Source organism: Delphinus delphis, chromosome 6, assembly GCF_949987515.2.
Source record: "Delphinus delphis chromosome 6, mDelDel1.2, whole genome shotgun sequence".
NCBI classification, from domain to species: domain Eukaryota; kingdom Metazoa; phylum Chordata; class Mammalia; order Artiodactyla; family Delphinidae; genus Delphinus; species Delphinus delphis.
The window spans coordinates 86,081,480-86,093,920 of record NC_082688.1 but is presented as its reverse complement, the minus strand read 5'-3'; the positions used below and the strand labels follow the sequence as shown (position 1 = coordinate 86,093,920).

Below are 12,441 nucleotides of genomic sequence, written 5' to 3'. Positions count from 1 at the left end.
ACAGCCACTATTACTATGTGGATTCCACAGACTTGTGACCTCTGCTTGAGCTTTCAACATGTATGAACAGTGTCCCAGTGTCTAAACCAAACCAGTGTGGTACGTGTGTGTGTGTGTGTGTGTGTGCGTGTGTGTGCATGCACGCGCCTCCTCCCCGCCGAAGGTGGCAAAAAGGCCAACCTCCTTCTTATCAGCACGTTGGCTCAGAGGAGGTCCGAGCACTGGGCTTTAATTGACCTGTGGCTGTGATAGTGAACAAGTCTTCAAGGAGCCTTTTGTTCTTTTTCCCACAATATAAAAATCTGACTACATTCTGCTGAGGACTTTTCTCCATTTCCTTTCATACAAAAAAAAGGTCGATTCCTGGCATGATGCCCTGGCTGCTTAGTGAGCAGGACGAAAGAAAGTCAAGAAATTTCCATTATGCGCAATTGGGTTTGTGTGGAGCAGTGTGTGAACTCTGACATGGTCCGCCCCACCTGCCCTCCCTCGGGCGCCAGTCCTCTCCCGTTTCTGGGGGTTGCTTCAAAGAACTGAGTCATCCTACAACCTGCGTGTCCCGACTCTTCCCTAATCTCTTCCCTTTGAAATTGTACTTCCCAGGTGGAGGTGAAGGCCGTGCTCAGCCGCCTCATGAAGCTGCTCAGGAGTCCGACCCTCTCGGCCAGGGACCTGCAGGCGGCAGCTGGAGAGGGCGGGGAGGGAGCTCCCAGACCGCCTGCCTGTCAGCAGCTGATCAGGCGCCTCCTCCTGAACTTCCTGCTCTGGGCTCCCGGAGGCCACGCGATTGCCCGGGAAGTCATCACGCTCGTAAGTCTCCCCTTTTCTGGCATCCTGGTTCTCATTCTCATCCCAGGGAAAAGGTGGGTTATCACCCAAGGACCCAGCCTTTGAAGAGTGTGGGTACCAAGATGCTGTCCAAACGTGGCTGGACAGGCCGGGAGGGGACAGCTGGGCCAGACCCAGAGCCTGCCCTATGCGACACCGGCGTGGCACAGGACAGGGAAGGGAGGCTCAGACAAGGGAGCGCACTTCTCCCAGGTCACACAGCTCACTGCCAGGGCCCACGGTGAAAGCTCACCTCCTGTCTCCCCAGGCTGTCGTCTTTCAGTTACAGTCCATGACTCTTCCTCCTCGTGAAGAGAAACAAGCCTTCAGTGAGAATATGGTCACTGCAGTGGCTCAAAGAATTTCATGTGTTAATTTTTTAAAAAGTTTGCTAATTACAAAGAGCTCCTTCTGGAAGCCCAGCTGACCTGAGGGGTTCTTTACGGTCCAAGTCAAATGTGGCACCCCTTATGGCATGGGACTCAGCAATGATTACTTGAATAATGACACTAAAAGCACAGGCAACAAAAGAAAAAATACATTGGATTTCATCAAAATAAAAAGCTTTGCAAATCGAAGGACACTATCTAGAAGGTGAAAAGACAAATCTTGAAATGGGAGAAAAATTTTGAATTTATACTTGGAAATATTTGGAAATCACGTATCTGATAGGGGTTTAATGTTTAGTGTTTAGACTATAAAAGGAATTTGTACAGCTCAACAACAGTAAAACAACCCAGTTCAAAAACTGGCAGTGAATTTAGACATCTCTCCAAAGAAGATGTACAAATGGACAATAAGCATATGAATAAAATGTTCAACATCATTAGCTCTTAGGGAAATGCAATCAAAACCACAGTGAGGTACCGCTCCATACCCACTAGGACATACACTGTAAACCAAGCCAAACAAAATGGAAAACAAGACAGAAAGTAGAATAGAGGTTATTAGGGGCTGGGGAGTGGTGCAGAGTTCCTGTTTGGGATAATGAAAAAGTTTTGGAAATGGACAGCAGTGGTGGTTGTACAGCATTGTGAATGTACTTGATGCCACTGAATTGTACACACAAAAATGATTAAAATAGCAAATTTTATGTTATGAGCTCATCTCAAAAAAAAAAACAAAAAAAAACCAAAAAACCACAATGTGCTGGTTCTTGGAGTTAGGTTTTTTTCTGTTTTTGTTTTTACTTTTTATTGTCATATAAGGTATATACAGAAAGGTATAGCTTGATGAATTTTTGCAAACCAAAAACACCCATGCAGCCAGCAACCACATCAAGATAGGAATGTTCCCAGTACCCAGAGACCCCCTCCCACTCCCCTCCAGGGCAGGCTCTGTTTGAATGTGAACGTGAAGAAAGTCCCAGTGACCAGTGGGACTGCCAAGAACCCCAGCAACCAGTGCCCACAAGGTTCTCCTTGCTCCTAGGAGAACAACGTGTGTGGGGTGGGCAGACCACGCGGCCAGCCTGTCTGTCCGCCCTCTCGGGCTCAGACAGAAGACCTCCCAGAGCCTGGGTGTGGCCGAGAGCAGAGGAGGACTTGCTTGTCACCTGCTGGGTGCCATCTCCTCAGGGCCCGCCCCAGCACAATGATCTATCGTGTGCTTTTATAAAGTGTACATCTCACCTCCAAATCCATTTGAGGTGGGGTGAGGTGGGGAACTACACAGGTGAGAGTTAAATAATGTCCTCATATCTGTAGAACTTGGTATCAACCAACTTTTTCTCTGGCCAAGTGTAAATTATAATAGTCACTTTTCGGCCACTACCTCAGCCAGGTGATCAAGGTCAGCATCAGCAGGGATAAGTCACGTTGATATGAAGCGATGAACATGCACTCTACTTCTGTGGCCGTCCTACCCCAAACTGACAAAAACCCCAGTTGAAGGACATTTGACAAAAATACCTGACCAGTCCTCCTTAAGACTGTCAAGGTCATCAAAAACAGGAAAGTCTGAGAAACTGTCACAGCCAAGAAGAGCCTAAGGAGGGATGATGACTAAATGTAATGTGGTGTCTTGGATGGAATCCTGGAACAGAAGAAGGACATTAGGGAAAAACTGAGGAAAAGTCTGACCTAAAGATAAGGTTAATAAAACATATTAATATCGGTTCATTAATTCTGACAAATGTACTATACTAACGTAAGATGTTAACAGGAAAACTGAGTGTAGGGGATATGGGATTTCTCAGTATTTTCTTTTGGGTCAAACTATAAAACTGTTCTAAAATTGAAAGTTATTTTAAAAGTCAAAGGCAGACACTTCTGAATCATGCAGGTGCTGGTGGCATTTTTGTTGCCTGACCTCTGACTTCCTGCCCAGGCCCTGGACACCTGTGGGAGGGGCCTCAGCCCGTGGAGCCTGCTCAGACCCGGCCGCCCCTCCTCCCTGAGCCTGCACCCTCCTGCTCCTCTAGTGTCCTGTCACCCTGGGAATGGAGAGCAGGCCAAGGAGATCACGGCCGGCCCGGCACGTAGGGTGTGAGAGAACGTAACCCAGAGACAGCTCCTCAGAGACACGCAGGTCTCTGCTTCTGTACTGCAGTCACATTTCCCTCCATTCTGGGGAGACAGTCCAGGTTCACAACGGACCGCCCTCAGGTCTCACCCACAGACTGGCTGCTGGGGCTCAGGAGCTGGTCGTGTCACCAAGCTCAGGGTTGCCGCCGATGCTGGAGCCCCGTCGCCACAGAACAGCTCACCTCCAGCCACGCATCAGCACTGCTGGTCCACACCTGAGCCTGGGGCAACCCGGCGCCTTCATTCACGTTCAGAAGTCAGCTCAGCTGCAAAAAAGATTAACTAAAGGATGAAGCTCGGTGTTTTCTCTTCCCGCACCGGCTCCTTAGGAGGTGGGTGCTGGCCTCCCGGGCACCTTGGAGCCCGTCACAGCTGAGAGCGCCTCCTGGGCGCCGTCCTTGCAGATGTTCAGCAACTGTTTCAACTAACAAACATACCGGCCTTCCTCACTCGAAGCTTTCCTGCAGTGGCCACACGATCGGTTGAAGGCAGCCCGGCAAGAGCAGCTACAGCAGGACAGGTGGAAGGGGTCCACCCAGTGCCAGCCCCTCGTGGGCTCCTTGGTGCCTCCCTCTGTGGGCAGCCTGGGAAGAGCCCTGGGCCGGTCTGCTTGGCCAGGAGCAGGTGGACGGCCTTTCTCTTTGAGGGGCTTTGGCATCACCACCCTCAGGACCCTAGCCCTGGCCTGGCTTTGATGTGAACTCAAGAGAGGTGGGAGCAGGGCCAGCTTCTGGGCCCGGGTCCTGGTCTTGGCCCTCTTGTCTTGCCCTCAGCTCTGGAGAGCCGTGCTCGCTATAGGCTGTGCGTCTGAGCCCTGTCTTTGCAGCCTTCGATCCTCCTCTGAGCTGCCCCTTGTGCCATCAGCTCACCTTCCTCCTCTCCTGGCCTCACACCCCAACCTCAGCCACAGCACGCTCCCCCACTTCCTCAGGCTCCCGCACGGGCCCCAGGGCTCAGCCTCTGAGTCTCCACTGAATCCCTTCATCGGAACCCCCGCCCTTCCCACCCCTTGTTCTGCTTCTCTGCCCTGTTCCTGCTTTACCAGCTCTGCTCTCTCCTCCTTGAGCCTCGATGAGGAGGAGCAGCCTGGCTGGTGCCCGGATTCCTGCTGCCCCTCGTCCTGCCCTGAGTTCACGTTTCTCTCTCCCTCTCCTTCTGTCTTCTGTTGCTGGACCATAGCAGTAACAGCCAAAAGTTAGCCAGAATCTGAAATATAGAGTTCAGTTCTATAATTGTTGAGCTCAAGATGAATTTGACCTCCACAAGGATGCCCTCAGCTGAGCCCTGCAGGACGCGGCTTCCCCTCCCTCAGTGGCAGTGAGGCGGGGTTTGTATGTGACCGGAGACAAAGTGGAACATGGGCATCGAGGTGGCTTGTAAGAGGGCCGGTGACGGCACCGCTGCCCCGCGTCCGGCTCCGAGGAGCCCCCACGGTCCCTGGGCACTGGCGCGGGAGGCAGTCTTCCCCCCACTCGGGTCTGAGGTACTAAATTAACTCTTCTAAGGCGTCCCAGGGAAGCTCATGTTGTTTCATCCGTAAAGTCATCTACAGCATCTGTGACTTCTGAGGAAAACCAAGAGAGGATTCTGTGGACACCAAGAGCCCCGGTGAACCCCACCCAGGCTGGCAGCCTGCCCCCGCCCCCAGCAGAGCCCTCTCAGCTTGGGCCACTGCCAGTAGCTGGCCGGGGAGCACCAGTGCTGTCCAGGGGGCCCAGGGCTTCCCCCGCTGCCACTCACTTAGTATCCGTGCTGCAGTGAGAGTCTGCCTTGACTCATGGCCAGGGGTGGCCTGGGATTAAAGGCTGTCCTGGGCCCTAGGAGAGTCCCGGGTGGACCAGGGCGGCTGGTCACCCTACCAGAAGGGCCCAGTGTGGACACAGAGGAGGAGCTGACCTTGGGCTACTCAGGCTACTTAAATATTTGATTCACACGTGAAAAACGAACATGTGGTGCTCACTTTGGCAGCACATAGACTAAAATTGGAAGGACACAGAGACGATTCGCATGGCCCCTGTGCAAGGATGACATGCAAATTCGTGAAGCGTTCCATATTTAAAAGAAAAAAGAAATGAGTATGTGGACTGCTCTCAAAAACAGAGGTTCTCAATATGCTTGTGTCTAAAAAAAAATCACAGTAAATTCTCCACGCAGATAAATCGTTAGATTCTTATTCTCCCTTTATGGGTACCAACAGCTAAGGCTGTATTTAGCAGAACTGACAGTTCCTGTGTTTCCTGCTTCCCTTAAGTATCAAGTGTTAAAACCTTGGGTGCCTATTAACAAACAAGTGGGCCTGCTGCTAGCCCAAGAATGCCATTTATAAAGCTGTTTGTGTAAGAACAGGTGGCACTCTCTTTTCAGCATTTTCCAGTTCTCATAGTAGTGCGAGCCTTTTGCAGGAAGTCAAGCCACAGCATGCTCATTGGCCTCTGCTCCCCACGGCAAATAACCCCAAAGCTTGTGATGGGTGTTCCAAGAAACAGCATTTGTCTGTAGCCGTTGTGGGTCTGAGAGGGCCAGCATTAGGAAATGGCTCTGCTCACTAGATGGCCCACCTCTGAGAACACATTCGCTTTGCTAATCGCCTTGAAGACAAAACAAGAGCCCTTTGGAGCTGATAGGAATGCAGGTGCTTTTGGGGGACAGGATGGTTACAGTTGGTCCACTGGACGAAGAGATGAATCTGTCTGGAAAGTGTTTTAATTTGCCTTCTCTTCTGTCCTCATTGCAGATGGCTCAGACTGATGCAATAATGCACGAGATTATTGGCTTTCTGGACCAGACCTTGTACAGATGGGACCATCTTTGTGTGGAAGCCCCTAGGTCGCGAAAACTGGCCAGAGAGCTCCTTGCAGAGCTGCGTGGGCAAGCCTAGCCCAGGCAAGTTAACCAGGGAGGCTACGCGATGAAATGGTGGGGCCGCTTCTTACGGCCTCTGTTTGTCGCATGCATTCCCTCTTTGAGTTGCAAGAATGAGCCATAAACGTCTTGGCAAGATCTGGCAGTACATGTTTTACAAAATGAGAAGTCAGGTGCTTTAGCCTGAATTCAGTGAGATTTACTCACTAATGGCGGGGTTATGGTTCATCATTCCCTGTGCCTGTTAGCCCGGATGTCGATTAGAGAGTCACTCAAGAAAAGGCTTGGATGGGAGAACAGATGTTTATTTCCTTCCCCGCCCCCCCCATATCAAACCAAGATGCACAACTATTATTTGGATGTTTCAAACTCTTTGGACCAAGAAATTGGTCATGAACCACTGATCAATTTAGAAGGTAACTTAGCTGTTTTCCACAGATCTCTTTTTTAAGAAGTCCTGTAATTGTTACTGGTATTTCGTCTTATCCACCGGGATACTCTCTTGCTCCCCTAAGACGTTCTTCATCCGGGATAGTCAGGATCCCTCAAGTTTCCCTCCCGTGCCCCCTGAGCAGAGCCCACCCAAGCCCAGTAGCAAGTAGTGGTGACGGGGTAGCAACACTGCTTAGCAATGAAATAAAGCCAGCTTTGGGGCTTTTTGCTTTATACTGGCTAAGCACTGGCTGTTACCAAAAGAGCTCATATTACCTCAAAGGTGGCTGACGGGAGGGTACAGGATGTGTTCTAGAAACATTGGACGAGATTATGTGTCAGTTCTCTATTAACTGAAATGGGAATTGGAAACTTCTAATAAAGAATTGGGGGCTTCCCAGGTGGCACAGTGGTTGAGAGTCCGCCTGCCGATGCAGGGGACACGGGTTCGTGCCCCGGTCCGGGAAGATCCCACATGCCGCAGGTGAGCCATGGCCACTGAGCCTGTGCCTCCGGAGCCTGTGCTCCACAACGGGAGAGGCCACAGCAGTGAGAGGCCCGCGTACCACAAAAAAAAAAAAAAAAAAAAAGAATCTGCCTGCCAATGCAGGGGACACGGGTTCGAGACCTGGTCCAGGAAGATCCCACATGCCGCAGAGCAGCTAAGTGGGTGTGCCACAACTACTAAGCCTGCGCTCTAGAGCCCGCGAGCCACAACTACTGAGCCCGCACACCTAGAGCCCATGCTCCGCAACGAGAAGCCCGCGCACTGCAACGAAGGGTAGCCCCCGCTTACCCCAACTAGAGAAAGCCTGCGTGCAGCAAAGAAGACCCAACGCAGCCAAAAATAAATAAAATAAGTAAATTTATTAAAAAAAAAAAAAAGAACTGGCAACGCCAACATTAATATTTATTTCACATTAGTTGAAGATATTTTTTTCCTTTCAGGTTTATTCTTTTGCTCTTTTGTGTATGATCTGTTTGTCGAGTGAGTCCAGACTTTTCTCACTTGGATTTCTGCATCAGTCATCTCTGAATTTCTCTCATTCTTGGCTCCTGTTTGAGGTATAAGTAGAGTTTTGATGTATTAGAGGTTGAGCTTTTAGGGGAGTTACTTGTTTTGGTATACGGATCCACCTGAAGATCTGGAAAATTCCAAGACCTTCTGACCTGAGCCTTTCTTTAGAGAAATGTTACAGTATGAAAGGTATACTGTTAAAATACTTTTATCACTAGTGCCATCATCACATGCTTCCCTTGGTGTTGAGGGCGCCTCTCCTATGTTGGCTTTTGCCAGGGAAGCTGTGACCAACCTCTGTGGACATGAAGAAAAGGGCTTAGTGTGGTGGCAGTGAGTAACCCCTAAACCAAGCGGCCACTGGGAACCAGACCTCCCTGTGGAGTGCGCTTCCAGGTGGACATCCATTCACACTGTATTTCACAGCAAACAATAAAAGCAAGACGGTTATCTCAGATTGTTTAAGCTGCATTTCTGGAAGATCCCTTCCTGTCCTGACCTTACCTCAGTCTGTTTGTAGTATTTCCCAATTCCTTTACGAAGCCTCTAACGTTCTCCTAAGCCTTGGACTTGGATCAAAGAGGACAGAGCCCAAAACTATAGGGAGAAAAGGCATTAATGACCACCCATTAATACAGAGGTTATGTTATTCATCAGGACTTCATGATGTTTGCAGAATTTGTTAGATTTTTCAGATTTGTAATTTGTTTTATAGTTTGTCATTCTAAATAGAAAGTCACATGGCACCTAATTTTGTATTCGTTAAGTATTTCTCAGAGAAAGCTTCCCTCTACTCCCCAATCATGGAAGCTTCAGGTCTCACAAAACCTAGATAGGTCTGCCCCTGGAAAAGACCAATTGTGGTTTATCTCTAGGCCTGGGAATCTTGCCACCAGATGTCTGAAATCTGCTGAGGAGAGTGACTGCAGGGCCGGCAGTCAGCAGGAGCTGCTAAAACCAAATGAAGTGCGTCACACATAAATACCCTTTTTTCCCTTTAAGCCAGACTTAAATACTACCACTGAGTGTAAGCGGAATTGATCTACACATGCTTCCCCCCATTTCTCAAGCGGGAACGCATCTGACAAGCACAGCCCACCCTCTTGCTCGTTCTGCTGTTTCAGACTCATGGCCCTGGCGCTCCGGCCTCCCCGGGCTCCCCTGTGTGTCAGGAAGGAGGGACTCGGCCCGCGGCTCCACTCACCTTGAAGCGCGCGTCCCGTGGCTCCCACAGGACCCTGGCCGCTCCCGGTTCTACTGCAAGCAGCCTGCACGGGTTCTCTGGACGATCACTTTGCTTCCTGGCACCGGGTGCTGAGGGCCTCTTATCTTGTCCAGGAGGCATCTGAGACAGCAGAGGGCACCTGGGGACAAGCCCCTGTCCGGGTGTTCCTGGGCTCCGGCTTCTTCATTCGGCCCCATTCTCGGCCCCGTTCTTGCTGGGACAAGGGTACTAGACAAAAATGGGAGTCCTTCCAGAGGCCAGCAGAAAGCTACACTTTCCATCGAAGTGGAGGAGTCAAGGACAGGGACTGGAAGGGGTACCTGGAGAGGATGCGGACCTGGGCAGTGGGCAGAAATGCGAGGAAAATCTAAACTGAGCCTGTCCCTGTGTTACCCAAAGGGGCCTGGCGTTTGCACAGTGAGAACAAACGTGAGGAATGTTCTTCCTTATTCGACAAGGAATCCAAATGGTGCTCTCCAAGGAGGACGAGGATGAACTTGACTGTGTTGCTGTCCTTGCCTTCCTCTTCCTCTGCCAGCCCATCACCACGTCACCCACAGCCAGCACTGCTGGTGATGGCATCCTTCCTCTGCCTGACACCAGGTGTGACATGGATTTCGTCAAACAATCCTAAGTTATTAATCATCACCAAACCATCTCACTCTTAAAGAACCAAAATTAAGGCAAAATAAATGTGTCTTAAAGCCTTCTTGTAAAATTCAAGTCCACAGTTTGTTTATAGCATGGGTCCAGATCATCTCTCTCATATATAGACTGACAGTAATAAAGGAAGTTGATAATGTAGGACCTTCCCTTTTTCCCCAGTACTGACATAACTGTGATATAGCTTATTGTACTTGGTGTTTTGGGTAGGAAACTTGCATGCTTGGATACTGAAAGTTTCACACTTCTTAGCTTTTCTGTAGAAGTAGAAAGTCTCATAAATCAATGTTGAAAATCTCGACTTCTGGTGTTTCTCACCATATGATGAATCCATGTGAATCAGTCAGGATTCTTGGTTGCAAGCAACAGAAACAGACACGATGTTGAAAGCAAAAGGGAAGCAATCCAAAGGGTATTTAAAAGCCCACAGAATTGTCAGGCAGACGAGGCGTAGCTCTAGCCAGCCAGCAGCAGTGCCCAAAACCCGGCTTCAGAGTGGCCTGGTGAGGAAATTGCTGCTGCTGCTGTCACTGAATTCTGCAACCCTTGTAGCTCGTCCTGCAAGGTCTGCAACCTTCAGTGGCGAGACAGGCCCCTGCACCCCGCTCTTTGAAGGGCTGGTCACAGTCCTGGCTGCTGTATCTGACTAGAGAAGCCCAGGTCCCCCACCCGCACTTAGGCTGTAAGGGGAGCTGGGAAAGCAGGTGTGGAGCTGGTTTCGCTTCTGTGATGGTACTGGACACCGCCAACTGCATCTCCCACAGACAGGAAGGGGCCAGAGCCTGGGCGGCGGAAGAGAATTAAGAACGTCCACAACACTACCTATTGTCTACTCTTCTCAAGCACTGCAGAAGGATGAGTGCCATGCAGCAGCCCGATACTCTACTCAGTAAGAAAAGGAAGACGAGGGCCCATAGCAGAAAGCCAGCGTGCAGGCATCTGAGGCTAGGCTTCTCCAGTGTGGCGCTACTACCCTGGGGACCGGGTAAGTCTCTGTGGCGGCGGCTTGATCCCACCCTCTGTGAGCTAGGTGCCAGCCTAGGAGCGACGATCGAAACTTTGTCCAGACATTGCCAAGTTGAGAACCACTGCTCTCTAACTGGTGGTTCTTTCCTTCTGGAAAGATATCCTGGATAGAAACAGTAACTGTCTTAGAGAGATAAATTAGACTTAATAGAATCCTAATAGGAGAACTAGGTGATCTGACTCCAAAATTCATATGGAAAAATAAACGTTCAAGAACAGCCAGGAAGATCCTGAAAGTGAAGTGTGATGGAGTATAATGAAGAGTACGCACAAATTCTGAAGCTCGACTCGTTATGACGAGGGCCCTCCTTGGGGCTCCAGCCAACCGTTCTCAGGCCTCCTGCACCAGCCCGGGCAGTACCTGACCCACTGGGTCTCCATCCTCCCTGACAGCTTCCTCTGGCTGGTGGAACATTCCAGGGCTTCCCCTCAGCCTGAGGGGGCTGGGCCCTGCTCAACCCCTGACCTCGGCCTGGCGGGTGCGCCCGGGCCACCACGTGTACCCTCACTCTGCTGGGCTTTCCACGAGCCACCTCTGTGCAGAGGGGCCGCACCCTCCCCGGACCGCAGACCTGAATACCTACGGCCCAGTGGCTGTTTCCACTGGGAGGTCAGGTGACCATGTCAAACTAACAGGTCCAAAGCTGCCACCAACCCCCTGACCCCAAACCACAGTCTTCCCAAGTCAGTCGATGGCCGTCCCGTCTTTCCAGGGACTCAGGCCCAATTCTGTAGTTATTTTTCACTCCTCTCTCACCCCCATGTCTGAGTCACTAGGACGTCGCTGGATCGGACCGTTCCTTGCCCTCCTCGCAGACACCAGCATCTGCCTGCTCTCCCCACCGCCGCCCTGGCCCCTCTGCAGCATCTCTGCGATCCCTTGCTGGTTCCATCATGCCACACCCCTGATCAAAGCACGACAAAAACTCCCGTCTTCATTCAGTAAAACTCAACACTCTTAAAATGGCTTTCAAGGCCCTACACAGTATGGGCCCCCTTTTACTCTCTGACTTCACCACCTAATATTCTCTGTGACCCCTTCACACACCCACCTGTTCCAGCCACGGGGGCCCAGGGCCTTTGCATGCACTGTCCTGCACACACACCTTCCCCAGACATGCACAGCCATCCCTCACCTGCTCACGTCACCACCTCCATATGGCCTGACGCCCCCGTCTCCAGTGGCACCCCACTCTCCACCCCTCAGCTTTCGTCCCTAACACATAACACCTTCTAGACCCCACATGGTCTACTTATATACTTGACCGTCCCCAATACAAGTGCCTGGAACAGTTCAGGCATACAACAGGTGCCCAATATTTGTTGAATTAGTCCTTACAGGGATTTAATATATGGTAAAGGCATTTCCATCAGCAGGGAAAGATGGTGCTGAGAAATTACGTTGGAGCTCTACTTCTTAGATAATAATAAACACACACAAAAATGCCTAGCCCTCTTTCTTTACCACCAAAGTATCTGGAGGTTTCCTCTCTGGGGCTGTGGGTTTTCTCCAGAGAAAACTAGCAGTTCTGCTTGGAAAAAGAGGAGGGATGAGGGTGGTTGGAAGGCTGCTGCCACTCTGAGAAGACAGTCTATTACTCAGATAAGTACAAAATTAGTTTATAAAATCAAGACTTTCCTACTCCCAAAATGTAGAAAGAATGTTCTTGTATTTCATTAAGAATTTCTTGCTCACCTGTGGTTGGCAGACTTTCACATTAAACCCTGATTTCAGCCCCTGGCCTCCCCCTCCCCACTGCCTGGGGTCTGCAAGTTCAAAGCCTTTGGGTCACTGTTTCCAAGAAGACTTCTTAGTCCTTTGAGGGGAGGAGAGGGTCCTTCTCCACGGGAGCGGGGAAAGG

The 12,441-nt window shown here is 50.5% G+C and overlaps 1 protein-coding gene and 1 non-coding gene across 2 annotated transcripts in view; both read left to right on the top strand.

Annotated features, from left to right (window-relative positions):
• The window catches only part of FANCC (FA complementation group C), a 262,205-nt gene extending 254,188 nt beyond the window's left edge, over window positions 1-8,017 (top strand). The window contains exons 15-16 of the mRNA XM_060015002.1: window positions 604-810; window positions 6,088-8,017. Coding sequence (XP_059870985.1) covers window positions 604-810; window positions 6,088-6,231 — 351 coding nt within the window. The 3' untranslated portion in view covers window positions 6,232-8,017. The remainder of the gene's footprint in view (window positions 1-603; window positions 811-6,087) is intronic.
• On the top strand, window positions 5,306-5,412 carry LOC132427804 (U6 spliceosomal RNA). Its single transcript, XR_009520009.1, has one exon. It is a non-coding gene; the product is annotated as a U6 spliceosomal RNA (small nuclear RNA).
• Window positions 8,018-12,441: the final 4,424 nt, after the last annotated feature.